Source organism: Fusarium pseudograminearum, chromosome 2 (genome assembly GCF_000303195.2).
Source record: "Fusarium pseudograminearum CS3096 chromosome 2, whole genome shotgun sequence".
Lineage (NCBI taxonomy): Eukaryota > Fungi > Ascomycota > Sordariomycetes > Hypocreales > Nectriaceae > Fusarium > Fusarium pseudograminearum.
The window spans coordinates 4,023,875-4,039,886 of record NC_031952.1 but is presented as its reverse complement, the minus strand read 5'-3'; the positions used below and the strand labels follow the sequence as shown (position 1 = coordinate 4,039,886).

The 16,012-nt window shown below is 47.5% G+C and overlaps 6 protein-coding genes across 6 annotated transcripts; 4 read left to right on the top strand and 2 right to left on the bottom strand.

The window, feature by feature from the left end:
* Positions 1-490: 490 nt before the first annotated feature.
* On the bottom strand, positions 491-1,852 carry FPSE_02211 (uncharacterized protein; the record flags this gene model as incomplete). Its single annotated transcript, XM_009255330.1, has 3 exons — positions 491-1,229; positions 1,283-1,546; positions 1,602-1,852. 3 exons carry the CDS (start codon positions 1,850-1,852, stop codon positions 491-493), a joined length of 1,254 nt encoding a protein of 417 aa, XP_009253605.1.
* A 1,349-nt stretch (positions 1,853-3,201) lies between these two features.
* Positions 3,202-3,604, top strand: FPSE_02212 (uncharacterized protein; the record flags this gene model as incomplete). Its single annotated transcript, XM_009255331.1, has 2 exons — positions 3,202-3,494; positions 3,574-3,604. The coding sequence occupies 2 exons, from the start codon at positions 3,202-3,204 to the stop codon at positions 3,602-3,604; spliced, it is 324 nt and encodes a 107-aa protein (XP_009253606.1).
* Positions 3,605-4,283: 679 nt separating this feature from the next.
* Positions 4,284-7,686, top strand: FPSE_02213 (uncharacterized protein; the record flags this gene model as incomplete). Its single annotated transcript, XM_009255332.1, has 6 exons — positions 4,284-4,563; positions 4,616-5,012; positions 5,121-5,374; positions 5,558-5,931; positions 6,100-6,562; positions 6,614-7,686. 6 exons carry the CDS (start codon positions 4,284-4,286, stop codon positions 7,684-7,686), a joined length of 2,841 nt encoding a protein of 946 aa, XP_009253607.1.
* Positions 7,687-7,918: 232 nt separating this feature from the next.
* On the bottom strand, positions 7,919-10,068 carry FPSE_02214 (uncharacterized protein; the record flags this gene model as incomplete). The annotated part of the gene is made up of 7 exons (XM_009255333.1): positions 7,919-8,347; positions 8,429-8,668; positions 8,718-8,861; positions 8,929-9,132; positions 9,181-9,356; positions 9,405-9,760; positions 9,818-10,068. The coding sequence occupies 7 exons, from the start codon at positions 10,066-10,068 to the stop codon at positions 7,919-7,921; spliced, it is 1,800 nt and encodes a 599-aa protein (XP_009253608.1).
* A 2,358-nt stretch (positions 10,069-12,426) lies between these two features.
* FPSE_02215 (uncharacterized protein) lies at positions 12,427-13,830 on the top strand (the record flags this gene model as incomplete). Its single annotated transcript, XM_009255334.1, has 1 exon — positions 12,427-13,830. The coding sequence occupies one exon, from the start codon at positions 12,427-12,429 to the stop codon at positions 13,828-13,830; it is 1,404 nt and encodes a 467-aa protein (XP_009253609.1).
* A 223-nt stretch (positions 13,831-14,053) lies between these two features.
* Positions 14,054-15,805, top strand: FPSE_02216 (uncharacterized protein; the record flags this gene model as incomplete). The annotated part of the gene is made up of 1 exon (XM_009255335.1): positions 14,054-15,805. The coding sequence occupies one exon, from the start codon at positions 14,054-14,056 to the stop codon at positions 15,803-15,805; it is 1,752 nt and encodes a 583-aa protein (XP_009253610.1).
* Between the last annotated feature and the right edge of the window lie 207 nt (positions 15,806-16,012).

Below are 16,012 nucleotides of genomic sequence, written 5' to 3'. Positions count from 1 at the left end.
GTAGGTGAATGTTGGACTACCGACAAGAAGGATTGAATTTGCGCAACAGCGACCTGCTCAATTATATGCAGAAGACTGTTCTCCACTTTAGTGACTGTAAATCAACGCCACTCCACTCGTTTGAGTTTCGGCGCCCTGGTCTAACTCAAGATATGCTAGTAAGATGACACACTTTGGGAATCTGGCAGATATATCATTTAGTTGTCTTTAACATTTTTATTACATATTGCTTGTTCATGGCTTTCTTCTATCAATATATCATTAACACAGACATGATAAAAAATATTGTCGTGAGGGGTCATCTGTGCCTCAAAGTCTGGTTCTAGACCATGCACCTACTAAGTGAAGCAAAGACCAATATGTTAAGTATAGGTTTCAACATTGGCATTATTCGTATATTAAAAGTGAATAATCTGGTAATTCGCAAGTATGAACACAAGAGAGTCCCAGGCTTATATGAATGCTTGAAACTCGAGACAAAGAAAACCCATCAAACCCTCTGTGTTAGTGATGCCATACTCTCTGTATCCCCGACATCATACTTTGTCTTGGAACTTTTCACTTGTTCCAGTTGAAAACTACTCTCATTGGCACCATTCATCCCATCAGCAAAGCTGGACCCATTGGGATCGCTTTCCTCCAGACGGCGGCGACCAGTCCGTAATCTGGCAATTACCTGCTTGCACGCGGCTCGTGAAGTGTAGTAGTAGATTAAAGCGTTCCAGAAGCCTTGTAAAGGAAGTACAAAAGCGCTCACATATCCCAACTGTACAGATGCTTTACCATCGACAAGAATGTACAGCCGGTTCGCGCTTGCCGGAATCCATGTGATAAGCATTGCTGTGAAGAACAGAAGGGCTGTCTTGGCGTAGGACATGGCTGCCTCGTCGCTCGGGCTGCGTTTACTGCGTTCCGGGTTTTTGGGCCTTGTGTTGGGTTGCTCCGATGGTGCGACGGGTGGTGCAGGGCCAGCGTAAATATCTGCTGAATGCACTGGATCGGGTCTGGTAGCAGGTCGGAGAGACTGTCCAGGAGCAGGGGGCGGAGAATCGAATGTTGTAATAGTGATATCGGTGGTTTTGGCAATACCCGAAAGATCTGAGCTCGGTGGGACTTGGGACAAATTGGTTCGATCGTTCGAGTACGAGAAGTCATGTAGTCGGTTTCTCCATTTATAAATGGTAACACCGACGCGGACGTATAGGGTGAAGGCAATGAGAATAATCAACCTGAAATATAGTTAGAATTGTTGACTACAAACGAGCTGTAGAGGATGAATTACCAGATCAGTCCGTAGGTAGCAAGCTGCCAAGCATCCCATTGCACAGTGAGCCAGCACCACAAATTCGCATTGCCGTATGCTCGATCACCGTCTCCATTCTTTACAAAAAGAAAGGTGATGGCTATGATGAAAGGGATGCCATAGCATAGACTGATGTGAAGCGGCTCCAGTTTACGGAGCTTGACGCCATCAAATCGGTGGTAGAAAGTGAGATAAACATTCGTAGCCATAGCTAGGGCCCAAAAGACATCTGCAAACATGAATCTAGTAAATCGGTAAGCCACTAACCAGTGGATTGGCCTCTCAAGTAAGGACTTACGTCTCAATCAGAAATGCTTGTGTTTGGCATCCAGCAGAATTGGGATGATCCACAAAACTATTGGATATAAGTGTGGCGACATTGCACATCATGTTTCCGAAGGATGCGTAGAAAAGCATTCTGCTGATAGGTTTATGAAACAGCTTGGAAGAACAGTAGGTGGCGATAATGAAGAGTGAGCCAAGAAGGCTTGGGATGGAGCATGCGCGCTCTATGGCGCTGATGGCCGATGCTGCTGATGAGTGAACCATGGCGGATCAAGTTGAGGGGTCATCAGTGGGTAGAGACACGCACCCATGGTCAAAGATTTCTACACAAGAGAGCCTTATATAAAATAAACATGCAAGTGGAAAGGGGCACTGATGAAGAGTGGACCAAAGCGCAAGGCGTGCTAGATTGACAGAACTAATATGCCTCAAAATTGATCTACGGATCTAACTGACAACGCTAACCTCAAAACTGCAGTTCATGTGGGATATGGCATCTGGGAGCCCTTACAACACGAGCTGTACAAATGCTGTAGTCAGTGAAGAGTTTGAAAGGATGATGCATGGCAATTTACGTTTCGGGATCAAAAGATATACAGCAAATGCTGCATGCATTGCAATTTTTTTTCTTCCAGATTGAGTTCAGCTAAGGACATGTCATAATGCAAAATCCGGGTTTAACATGGAAAGGATGTCAACTGAGTCAAACCCCAGGTTCATAAATGTCCACTTAAGTCAGTGCAGCTCCACCAGATGGAGAAAATTGATTTCTAGCGGGCGATCCTTCGACAACCTTTCCTTATTTCCGCTAGTTAAAGGCGTCAGAAGTCTCAGCTGAGTCTTAGTGCTTATTGACATGAAGTCTTTCATGCATGATAGGCTGTCGGTCTTAAAGAGATTGTTCGGCTCTGTTTATCCAGGTCCTGAACATCTCGATCGTACATGTCGCATAATGCTGCCAGGGGCATGTTGTGGATCTTGGTATGTCACTTATTGATATTGATATTTGTTTCTACGTCGGAGGTATCGACGGTCGTGTCAGTGATGGCCGTGTTCATGGTAGAAGGGCCAGCTGCCGCAAGGATTCACTTTGGTAGACAAGGTGTGTCATTTGGTTACTCAGAGCGCAGATGTTTGACTAAAGGAAAATGCATCGTCACGGGCATCAAAGCAAATAAAACATATTTGTTCGCAAACCAGTGCAGCGTGAGGTTGTATGTGGTGAACAATCAAGAGGGGGCTCGGATTGTCTGCTCCGCGGTCCTTGTTAGCCTAACGACCCTTGTCTAAATGACAAAGACTGACCTAATCCTTATGCTTCTGCACTTCGATACGGTCCGTGCGCTCATTCACCCATATTTGCCAGTGTTTGGGATGTGAAGCTCTCATGACAGTACCTGCCTGTCACCTGGAAATGTTTGTGTATAAGCCTGACGTCTAAGGCATCAAGTCTCCCTACATTTCTGGAAACATCCTTGCTAAATATTCCTCTGCCCAACATCAGCATGAGCGTTGGCGCCATAACCCTAGCGTATCATCGAGGCCAATACCTTGTTTTACATCACCCTCTGGATGTGTCAACGAAGACACTAACATGGGTTTGAGCTATCGCTATGGGGAATTTCCCTACCCGCCATGAGTACCCCGGCACAGCGTTGACCTTCATGGCGCATCTCGATGAGCTGCGCCAGGTGCCTGCATGGAAGTCCGACAAGAGTAAACAACTCCTTGAGCGATTCCAGAGAGGCTGGACTGCTATCCAGACAGACAAAGCACCCGCACTCCATTATGTCGACTGTGTTGCCTATCACGTCGAGCAATATCTCAAAGATGTGACTTGTATCAGTACAGCCCGTGTTTCTGACGTTTCGGTTTACTCCGAAGTGATGAAGGATAATCCAGACACGTGAGTCAAATAGAAACAAGGAATGAAAGAAGACCAGACGAAAATAATGATAACTTCTTAGACTAAATATATACTAAAGCTGGTCGGCCAGATCACTTCCTACAAAATAACTTGCACAGTGTAGCTTCTGGTATAAAGAGACTGACTGAAGGAGGTAGTTGGATTCAGGATCTCCACTCTCACCTCAGGATTCTAAGTAAGTCCAAACCTGAGACAGCTATTTCCTGATCGCTGATCGTGTTTTTAGATATATATATAGAGGAAATCTTACAGATTACCCAACTTGAGAGACGAAACGCCGGTATAGAAGAGTACCTCAATTGAGTACCGGTGGCAAAAATATGCGCGGAATCACCGAAACCGAAAGGTCTGGAAAAGGCCTCAATCGATATACTATATTATTAATGACCCCAAATTTATCCCATGGAATTTGTCTGTGTTGGTAAATGTCAAAATACTAGCACATTTAATTTTCCCATGACGCATAGATGAGCTTTCCATGTATGCATCCTGTTCATTAATCACGAGGCTCACTTGATTAGAATTAAGACGTTAAGAGTTCTCTGGTAATTAGTGGCGTTGTAGATTGTTTGACAGCTGCCTGCCAGCTGCCAACTCAGTCCTCACAGCCCAGACTTTTTCCCCCCCGCCAACGCGTGACTGAGGCCTTTGCGTGTGGGCTTCGCGCTTCTGGATTTCGGGTTTCCTTCTTCATCTTCTTCATCCTCTTCAGCAAAAACCCCTCTGCCTGCGTCAGTCTGACTTCACTCATCCTCTTGCGACGCTACAATGGAACCCCAAGGTCTTGACGAAATGTCAAACAGTGTCCAAAAGAGTGTCCAGAAGATGCCGGGGCCTCAATACGGCCTTCCACGAACCCTCTATCGCCCATGTGTAATGAAGGTCAACGGGACTCTCTTTGGCGGCAAGAGTCTCGGATTCGCCACTGATGTCGATACGCATTTGCTTGCATTGCGGACGAGAGACATGGATTCTCATTTGGGATTTGTCATGCAGTTCCCTTTGGCCGCTTCGGCCGAGGACAAAGGCTTTGGCAAGGTTTACACAAGTGAGTTTTTATCGCTATATACGATGCACTATGCAGCAGCTTACAACTATAGTGTGTGCTCATACTCGAAAACCCGACCCTTGCAACTTTCGCCAGCTCAAAGTCAAGTTTCCCCGCGATATTGAGATCAAGTACCGGGAGGCCAGCCAAGAGGACACTGCTATGTGCCCCAAAGGTGTACCAAGGATGGTATGGATCGACGTTACCATGAACCAAGGCGTCATTTATGTCCAAGGATTTGGTATGCCATACTACAACCCGGACCATCCCGCTCATAGCTGGCTCCAAAACCTGTCTCCAGTTGTGGGTAACTTGAAATTCCTTGATTTTGTCCAACAAAAACGATTCACCTTCCTCGTTTCCTATCCCGAAATACTGGCAAGGAACCAATGGAGTGTGGCTAGCCTAGCGCCTAAGTTCGACTATGGCTACGGTACCGATCACCACTGGTTAGAGACCAAGGCCCTGGCTTAGCTCGAAACTATCCGCGGCAATCAATTTCAAGCTGCCGCACATCACCAGACCGATACTTCTCATGTAACCGCCGTCACCCAAAGTCTCGTTCAAGACTTTGACTGGCTAATCAAGGCCTCCAAACAGATGGCCGATGAGAAGCTGCCTGCATACTTCGTACAGATGCCAGCCAAGGCCAGGATAGGGAGATCATACTTCGTCATCGTGAGACCCAGTCGTGACTTCTGGAAGCGCTACAACAAAGTGTGGGCACGCTTTACCAAGTCTGCCGAATTGACGATTCATCTACATGGTGAGAAGACCGAGGTCTGGCAAGCCCGTGTTCGGGACCGTCCCAGTACTATTGACCCCTTGGGGCAACATTCTCTTCAACATAATGACCTTGTCCTCCAGGCTCTCCCTGCATCGCTTTCAGAGGCATCGCTTTCAGAGGCATCGCTTTCGGAATTTGAAACAAGCGACCAGGCCAATGCAGCATCCGATTTGCGATAGAACCGCATTTCGTTGAATTGGAATCTAGGTCTACTCGAGCTTGAGCGCAAGGTCGAAGCTGGCTGTCGGTTTCTCCCTACCTCTGCTCCAACGAATGGGCATTTTGGGTTCCCAAGCATGGATAAGACGTTGGTCATGACTCTGCACAGGGATCTCCTACGTGGTGAGGGATTCTACAACAGCATGGTCCTGTCAGCCTCTACCACTGGTGTCGACAGTGAAACGAATGAAGTGGGCAGTACCAAACGCATTTGTCTCCAGACTCTCCCTTCCGTTGACTTCCTCGACGGCTGCGACTCGGAATGGGTCGATTCACTCATGATAGAAGCCCTCGAGGAAGATCGTCATCGATTGCGCAAGCATCTTAGCCACAGTCCCCTGGGCTTGGTTGTTGTTACTGCTGTAAGTACCCTGAAAGCATAAGGGATGAGATAAGTAGGCCATTTTATGCTACTTAGGCCAGAGCTCTTAGGCTATTTACTTTCATACCCTAAGACTTAGGACGCCAACCTCTCTACTACCTACTGGCAACCGTCTAGTCATATGGAACATTAAGCTAATGATGCACAGGGTCCCGGGTTCGGCAAGACCACCGCCACGGCCGTCGTGGTTCTTGCTATGCATTCCAGTATGGGGAAGGTTTTGGCGAGTGGTCCGTCAAACGTTTCAGTCGACAACTTGTGCTCTCGTATTCATGTTATGTCCACTCGGGTTACAGACCGGTACAATGGTGACAGAGCTACCCGACAGCGCCGCCCATTGGTTCTCCGTGGCTTCAGGCTCGATCATGAGTATGCTGCGTTCAACAGATTGCTACAAAACCCCGACCTTGGTGATGACGCCGCCTCTTATGGTCTCTGGGGGGTCCAGTCAAAATGGAAGTTGCAATGTTCAGCGACGTACTGGCTTCTCGTCTGCCTTGGCTCCTGTTACGTTTCCACGCTAGCAGATGACGACAGCAAGGCCTTACACAGTCTGCGCGACGATCTGGCCAAACGAAACGACATGGAATCCCTCCGAAAACTAGTCGCGGGTGAGATTACCTGAAACCAGTACACCAACGAGTCGTACTTGACCAAAGCAGACTTCGAAACACTGGTCAATCGAATCATCGAAGCTGCTGACATTCTTTGTACCATTCCTACCTTGGCTGAACCTGAGGAGAGGTTCTCAGACTGCAAGGTCAAGACTGCCCGTGCTATTGCGATTGACGAGGCTGGGAGTATGAGCCGTGCCGACCTGTACTCTGTCTGGGGCAACACCCTCCTACCTTGTCTGCTCGCAGGAGATGAGAAGCAACTCACCCCAGTTGTGATCACTATGCACGACCTATACTCCGACGGTAGCTCGATCAATAGGTTCGGCCCCGACGGCAAGATTTCGCCCCTCGAATTCGTCAAAACATCCGGTTGGTCTGTATATCGCCTACGAACCCAGTTGCGCATGGCGCAAGGTCAATTCGAAATCTGCCGCACCACAGCCTACAGTGATATCAACTCCGCGTACGGTCCAGGGTCCGACATCAGCCTCCCTGCCCATCGCATTGGTCGCGTCTTGGAGGAGTACATCCGTACTAGGTTTCCTGACGTCAAGCCTCCTGAGGATAGGACCTTGGAGCCCTTATTCGTCAGTTGCAAGAACTCATGGTGCATGGTGGATCCCGTCACCGGGTCAAAGAGAAATCTCGACCAAATCCGCGTCGCTCTGGACTTTTGCGCCGACTTTGTCAGGACTAAGCAGGTTAGCCCTGCCGACATTCTTATCATTTCACCGGATATCACCATGGTTAAGACCATCTCTAGGTGGCTGGGGAAAGCACAATACGCCGTGCTTAATGGCATGCGGCCGCCTTTGACGATTCACTCAACCCAAGGTCAAGAGAGCGACATGGTCGTCATCATTACCGGCACAAACAGCTCTGTTGGTACTGGCTATATGTCTGACGAACGCCGCCTGAACGTCATGTTGAGCCGACACAAGAGCGCTCTTGTCATCTTCAGTGACATCGACACTGTCGACTACACTGGTAAGAATAAGAAGGCCAAGTTGACTGAAGGGCCCACGGGGGAGATGACGTTCTCCCAGGCTACCATGCTGAAGCGCGTACATAGCATGGTGGTTAGGAACGGTCGAGTCGCCACGGTCAACTGCATCTAGTATGAACCCTGCTGCGAACAATGGGAAAGACAAAGAATAAGTTGAGGACAATGAATTTGTGCAGGAACCGCGTGGCACGCCAGTTCCTATAATCCATGAAGCGGTAGTCTTTGAGCTTTAAAGCTTTAGGATAGATACCCTAAATGTTTAGTCTAAATAATGTAACCTAACTCTCCTAATTTCGTCTCTTATGGTTGGCGACTGTATGAAGACCTGACTTGAGCTTATGTTCCTATCGATGAATGCTCCCCGCACGTTGACGAGCAACGCCATGCTGGCTCTCACTATGCCTCCTCTCAACCCCCCAATCTTCCTCCTTCGAGTGCTCTGGAAGGGCAGGTTGACCACCCAAGCTGGCAAGGACGGCCTTGTTAGTCGCAGTAAAGTCATCGAGGATCTGAAGTTCCTGTAGACTGAACCACCGAGGCACGATGACAATGCGTAGAGGAATCAGCAGGATAATCAAGACAGGAAAGCCAATGGCTGCGAGAGTATGTGACACAGCGACGCAGGCAAATACGCCAATGAGCTGAATGCTGATAAAAAGAATGATCTTGCGTCTTCTGACGCGAAGAAGTGGCTCGTCGCGCTGGATAAAACGTTCTTCTGACTGGAGATAGATAAACTTTTGAAGGATACCATTCGATTCGATCGAACCCCACTGTAAGTATTGTCAGAAATGTTTTAGGTGAATGGAGCAGGAACATAAGAAAGCACTGCTTGAACAGGAAATTGAACTTACACCAACAACAAAGAACACGCCTGCAAAGACCGCGGATGGCATGGTGTGCAGAACCACAAGGAGGGGGCCGGTCATTGTACCAACCAACCCAAGACCCATAAGAAAATGCGAAACACGCTGCTCAACTACAGCTGCAGCTCTTACGACAGGCCGACGAATCTCGGTGTCTTCGTCTTCAGATGTTGGAATGATCTTGAGGTCAGTTTCATATACAGTGAGGGAGTCTGTGTGGACAGGCGCCTGAAAGACTGGTTAGACCATAGCTTGGGATTTTTCGAAATGTACGTACTTGTGGTACCAAGCCATTCGGCATTGGAAGTCCAAGAATCCCCGAGACAAATGTCGTACAGCCGAGAAGGAAGAAGTCCCAGTGAAAGCCACCGGGTTTCTTGAGTGGGTATTGACGAGCCTGTGCGGTTATGCTACTGACGTTCTGTCGATAAAAGTGTTAGTTGTCGGATCTTGTAGACTTCAAAGGATATGCACAGTGGTAGACGTACGTGGTCATAGTAGAACAAAAGCATAGTCAAGAACCCGAATGGCAGTGCGACAAACACCCATTTGGTATCCAAGTTCCAAAAGTCGATAAGCCAGTCCCTGGGCTGTGTCGGGTAGAAAGCTTTGGTGACAGGTACGCGTTCTATGTGTGTCGCCTCGAGTCTACCAGGGAAGTGAGAGAAGCCGACCCAAAAGAGGGTTCCAAACTGTTGACTGTTAGGATGTCGATCTGTTTGGTTGAAGCTGGAACGTACCACATAAGCATAATCAGCAAGAACAGTCCGGACTCCTGGTTTCCATACAGTACTGGAGCCCAGCTTCTCCAGGCCATAAACTGTCCCAAAGTAGAGAATAGCGATGATACAGGCGAGAAATCCAGACGCGGGTCCTTGTTGGTCGAACTCGTTGACTAGCTCTTCCACTCCCTTGACTGATCTATGGTCAGTATCTCCACTCGACATTCAATGATTCGACTTACTGATGTAAATAATTCCAACGTACATCCCGAATGCCTCACTTGAAAAGTCAGTGACATAACGCATGTAATCACATGTGTTGAAAATAGCCACAAGCCAGTGGAAGATGGCCGCCCAAATACCAGTCCATGCCATGAACTGGGGATAGATCGAGACATCATAGATGCTGATGATATCGTATATGGTAAAGTTGAACAAAGATATAAGACCTGTGACGCCAACGATAGTAAGAGGCTGTGTACTGAGAAGACTGAAGACGATGGCTGCTAGCGCTGAGGAGAAGAGGGCCTCGTTGATACCATAGAACTGCCCTGTTCGTCGGTACATGTCGAGTGTGTATGCGATGGCTGGAAGAAGACTGTTGAAAATATTAGTATCTTCTCACTACTGGATAGCAGTCAGTGGTGATGCATACTTGACAAAGTACATGCGGATAGTACTGGCAACCACACGATAGGTAAAAGCATCTGTAATGTCGCTCCAGTAATACGGAAGACGACGCTTGACATCGTGGTACATCCCTCTACCAGGGTGAAAGATTCTCCATCGTCTCCATCCTTTTCTATTGTCGTAGCTGTAGGACAAGTTTGTCTTTTGTTGTGTTAGAGTGGCGCCACCGGAAGAGTCGCCAGGTTCTATATCAGTAGGTTGGATGCCGTTGGACATGTTGAGATGAGTGAAAGGGAAGTGAGGAACTATAGACAGGGAGTGTCAAGACTGCAGAGAGCCCAAGACTAGTATATAGGTTCTTGAAGACGACGTGTTGCAGATGGATAGTGGTGTACAAAGTCTTATTTATGCTTATTGGACCCGAGTGGTTGGGTTCTCTTTATACTTGGTACAAGGGGCTAGTCTATAGCATGTAGTGTTCGGAGGCGTCAATCCATAGCAGTGGGTCCATGACAGCATTATTGGATCTTTTTGTGCAGCCCGGGCAGAAATTTGCAAGGGATAAATTCAGTTCCTAAACAAAGAAAGGCAAAATAGTTCCAACATTGTGATATATAAAAAATCGTCAATCGTCAAGTCGCCCGCTCCTCCAAGTAATTCTTGTATGCATCATCCTTCACCCGCTCTCGTGTCTATTGCAGTCCCTCGTGTGTTGTGTCACCTATGAAACATTGGTTGATCATGGTGTAAGCGTTTGTCGTCATGTAGCAGATGTAAGTGCAACACCCTGCTGTTAAGACCTGATGCTATGGATCGGCTATGTTTTTCTAATCTGCGGTTGTGGTGGACGCGAAGAGAAGGCTGTTAACACTATGGTTAGCAAAGTAACATCGACCGTGGTAAGAATAGCCTACCATTCTGATTAGAAGACCATGACATGTTGCAAACCCCATATCCATCTCCCCGCTGTTGGTTCCACCCGAAGCGATTTTGGATGTCTTGTTGGAGTAACAGCATCTGGATCTCGAATTCTTTTTGGCATTTAACGTAGTCGACACCAGGTTTTCTATCCTCGGCGTGAAAAGGTAAAGAGTCCATATTGAACAAAGTTAGTAAATATGATATGTATTCGATGGTATCACATCAACGAGGAAATAATGTTGAAAAGAAGAAGATTTACACCAGGAATAGAATTGTTACTAAGTTGTTGGTTAGAGCATGAGAGCATGACATGACTAGTGACTAGGGTGGTCATGTCACGTCTGACTGTCATGTCAGATGGTCTCCACAGCGCACAGAGACCCTTTTCAACCAATGATATCACGATATAAAGTTCCTTACAGTTGGATTGAGCGTCGTGTTAATGTTACAACGCCGCGTAGAGTCGGATACAGCGAAGCGATATTTTATGGCTTGCGGGTAAATGTAGCCGATGTCGGGTATTCCAGATCACTTCTCTTATGACTGTACATACCTTGGAAACGGGAACCTTTTTGATCCAGTGCTTTGGGTCAGATCTTATCTAGGCGGCGATATGATGGATCGTTTTTCATCGAATGGGCTTATTTTGTACGTTAATGGAAGCCAGGATAATACGATGTTGCTTATCATACGTATCACGTTTCCATCGTTGAGTGTGAACTTTATGAACCATACACCTTCGAACACGCAAAAGCAAAACTGTACCTAAAATATTACATGCCGTCATGAATCGTCGGGGCAGCCCTACGATCATGCAGTAGGCATCTTTGGTATGGAGAGGCGCAAGGAGGCGCAAGGAGGCGTCAAGACCCTTGAACATCACTGAATCCAATGTTTCGAGTCTGAGTACCACGTCTTGGCGGCATTAAACTAAAAAAACCACCTCGGACTTGATCTAAAGTCCACCAATCAACACCACTAAACCTTGACGCTCGCTTTCCCGATGGAGACCCCGAAAGAGGCAAGGTTTAAAGATTTTGGGTATCAAGCTAGAATGTTTTAAGAAGCCAAGAATCTGCCCAAGCAGGAAATTCCATAATAATCACCATCTTCTCCATCTGCTTTTGTTTAGTAGTTTGCTTTTACTACCGAAAGGACTGCTAAAGTCCAAGCTAAGCTAGCCATATGGACCTCAGAGACATCTTGGAAGCCACTGACTTCTATTCTAATTTTACTACTGCGCTATCAACCGTTTCCCTCGACAAACTTGATCATCCAACGTTGAATTTACAAATCATTATCCAAGAAGGGAATAGTGCTGATGGTGACAGATCGGGATCTTTGGAAACCAATGAAGAACCCATCCTGCAGTCAGGACACCTTCTACTCTCGGTGCGTGCTTTGATTGATTACGACGCAAATCCATGGCATGAGAACAAGTCTGAGCGAAACTTTTACTGACGAATCTTGTTGAAGCATAAAATCCCTCTTCGCATCGGCAATGGCTCGTGCAGCATCGAACCTGCTAGTCCAAGTTTGGCTTCGAGAGAGCCGTCTCCGGAGCATCGTATACCAACCAATCGGAGGCAGATCGAAATCCAAAGACGTACTCAGAGTCATAAGTCACATAAGAGACAAGGCGGTTTGAGGTTGGCTGCGGTGAACGGGGATGTCCCGGTCGAAGGTGACGTTGACCACGCAAATCCGAGACAGATGCAGGTCGGACAAGAGAACTTTCCAAAGCGAGTCAAAGTCAAACACGATGGAGTGTTTCATCCCAAAGAATCATCCCTGGGGAAGTTTGTCGTGGGTGTCTGGGAACAGATACACTCGGGGCTGATTCTTGAACCCCATGTCCTTACCGAGCAAGTTCAACTCACGTCTTGCTCGTCGGGAAACAGTCCTTCTGTTGACCTTGTATCGACAGCTCCGAGCATACGTCCGGATCAGACTTGGGAATCTTTCAGTAGAAGCAACATCTTCTGTCAAAGAGTCACCCAAGCGAGCCGCACATGTCGTTCCATCGAAGTCATCGTCCAAGCGCGATGGGTTGAATTGTTTGACTCTTACGTCGAGTACCTTGCCAGCACGAATCCAAACCTGTCTACGACAAAATGTCGCATGAGAGCTATAGCCGAGGCATGCACCGACTTTGGCTGGACCGAAAAGGAACTTCGAAACAAGATGGGTATTTGGCGAGGTTACAAAGAGATTAAGGATGTTCTTGGCTGGGTTGCGTTGGTGTTTTCCGGAATGGGACTCTATCGGCTGTGTAAGTACCGCGTTGGCTTTGACAAAGAGAAGTTCTCTCGGGCACGGACTTTGGGAAAACGAATGGAAGTTGCTGCCGATACCCTGCATACGAACTGGCGACAGCTCCTGGCTATTGTGGGCGAGCCAACAGAACCACGTTTTGCTGGACATCCTCACGACTGGGTGGTCCATCAGGATGGCTCAAACCCTGTCCCTCTTCGAGCAACGTACATGAGATACGATTCCAAATTCACATTTGAACATCTTGATGAGTCAGTCATTGATACTTCATCATGGGGGGCCGATGATCCTCGCTGGACGCCTCCATCAACAGCTTTATGCGTTTCTGGTGTCAATATTTGTGACTTGTGCAACGAAGTACAGTCCAATGAAAGTACGGTCAACGCTTGCAAATGCTTCCCCAACCTCTTCGGCGTGCCAAGGTTGCCGATCGCAGTCCAAGTGTTCCGCACGTCCAACGGTCGCAACAACGGCCTTCAAGCCTTGGTAGCATTTGAAAGAGGCACTGCAATTGGGGAGTTTGTCGGCTTGATCACCAAAGATATCGAAGAACAAGACGTTATGGATAGTCAAGTCGGCGGAACAAGATATCAGATCTGGCAGGGCAAGCAGGGTAACTTTACTCGGTTTGCAAACCACAGCTGCAAACCGAATGCACAGTTTGAAAAGTTTGTCTGGCTCGGGACACAGCATATCCTAATGGTTAGTAAAGGCATCGAGGCGGGGGCGGAAATCACAGTGGATTACACCGAGAGCTATTGGCGGGGTTTAGACAAGAAGTGTCTCTGTGGTGAACCTTGCTGCAGGTACAACAAGACCGATAATGGGAGGACTGATCTGTAGAAGGTTGAAGGAAGGATAAACTCTTGATGTTAGATTTGACTCTAACGGTGTGATCTGCAAGATGACCAATAGTATGTAAGATTTTAAGGCTGACCAGGAGTGACGAATCGTCAATTAATCATAATTCCACTACTCACCGACTTCCTAACACGACATCTTGTGCCGAGGCCAGTGAATCTTTTGGAATAACATAGCTGGCATACCGCTACTGTTCCGCTCCAATATGATCAACAGAAAGATCCCTCTAGCCTCATATCTATTTACCCGCCTCAAACAAGCAGGCACTCGTCGTATCTACGGAGTACCTGGCGATTTTACACTCAGAGCTCTGGATCATGTTCCCCGCTGTGGACTCCAATTCGTCGGATGCTGCAATGAGCTGAATGCAGGATATGCCGCAGATGGCTACGCCCGAGCCCAGCGTCATCGTCTGCAGTCTGGTCTTGGAGCATTAATCACGACGTATGGTGTAGGAGAGCTGAGTGCAGCCAATGCTGTTGCTGGAAGTTACGCAGAGCATTTACCAGTTGTTCACATCGTCGGAACACCATCTCAGAAATCACGACAGGTTTCGACTACTGGTATCGGTGGAAGGAGGCCACATTTACATATTCATCACACACTGGCTGATTCACGAATTGGAGTGTTTCGGGAGATTGCGGAGAAGTTTACTGTTGCACAGCTTGATCTTGCGGGGGTCGATGCCGAAGATGTACCTACCAAAGTCGATGATGTACTCGCGAAGGCGCTGTATCACAGTCGTCCGGTATACGTGGAACTACCGTCGGATGCGGTAGAAACTGTGGTATCTTCAACTCCTCTTGAAAGACCTATCGACGAGAGACGAGCCACAAATGATGAATCTAGCCACTTGAAGACGCGAGAAATGACCGATGATCTCTTGCAAAGGATTTGTGCTGCCAAGCGGCCGTTGATCCTCGTCGATCGAGGTGATAGTATAGAAACGCTCAGACCCGACATCAACGAATTTGTGCAAAAGTCGGGCATTCCAACACTGTCACTACCATCAGGAGCCAGCATGGTTGATAACTCTTTGCCCAACTACTTTGGCGTGTATTCCGGATCGATCGGTATCGTTGACTTGACGTCTGCTGTGAAGTCAGCAGATCTGGTGTTGGCTTTTGGTTGTCAGTTCTCAGATACTCAGACTCTTGGCTGGGGTGTCGTACCTGAACGAGACAATATGATCGTGATAGGGAGAAACCATATTGAGGATCATCAAACGGATACAGGAGGGGTGTTGAGGATGATGACCACAAATATTGAGAAGCGTAGTCTCGCAGAGCAAGATACATCCTCGTGGGGGAACTTCCGCCACTTGCCTTCGCAGACACTTGAGCCGGCGTCTCATATAAACCAGGACGAATTCTACATACATCTCAACAAGCATCTTAAGGACAACGACACAATCTTGCTGGGAAACGCGACACCAATCATAGGTGGTCGAGATTTTGTCCTTCCACCTTCTTCTCAGCTCATTGCATCCGGAATGTGGTTCTCGATCGGGCACATGCTCCCGGCGGCCATGGGAATTTCTCAAGCAAAGGCTGATCAGGGTTCATCTGGCCGTACGATTCTTCTTGACGGTGACGGAAGCTTCCAAATGACGGCGCAAGAGTTGAGCACCATTATACACAAGCGCGTCAACATGGTCGTCTTCATTATCAACAACAGCGGATATACGTATGAGAGATATATCCACGGCATGGATGAGGAGTACAATGACGTTGCGCCATGGAACTACAGCCTTGGGCCAGAGCTCTTTGGTTCGGCCCCAGATGGATATCCGATCCAGTCTTGCCGTGTAAAAACCTGGAAAGAGCTGGACAATGTTCTCAACTCTGAAGGATTCTCGACCGGTAAAGGGTTGACGTTGGTTGATATTGCTATAGACAAGTATGACATATCGGAAAGGGCAAAATCCTTGTTTGAGTTAGTCAATAAGCAACTCTAAAAAGATCTTAAAATAGAAATGAATTCATGATTTTTTGCTTCGCAATCTACTCTATTACGCGAGTAAGATCGGTATCTCCAGATAGTTAGTTCGTGTACGATAGCAATCCCACTTTAAAAGTCGCGATATGCTTATTGTTAAGTCTTCCAGGCATTTCCAATCAACATCGAATACTGTAAGAACCTTGTTCTCATTTCCCATTTTGAC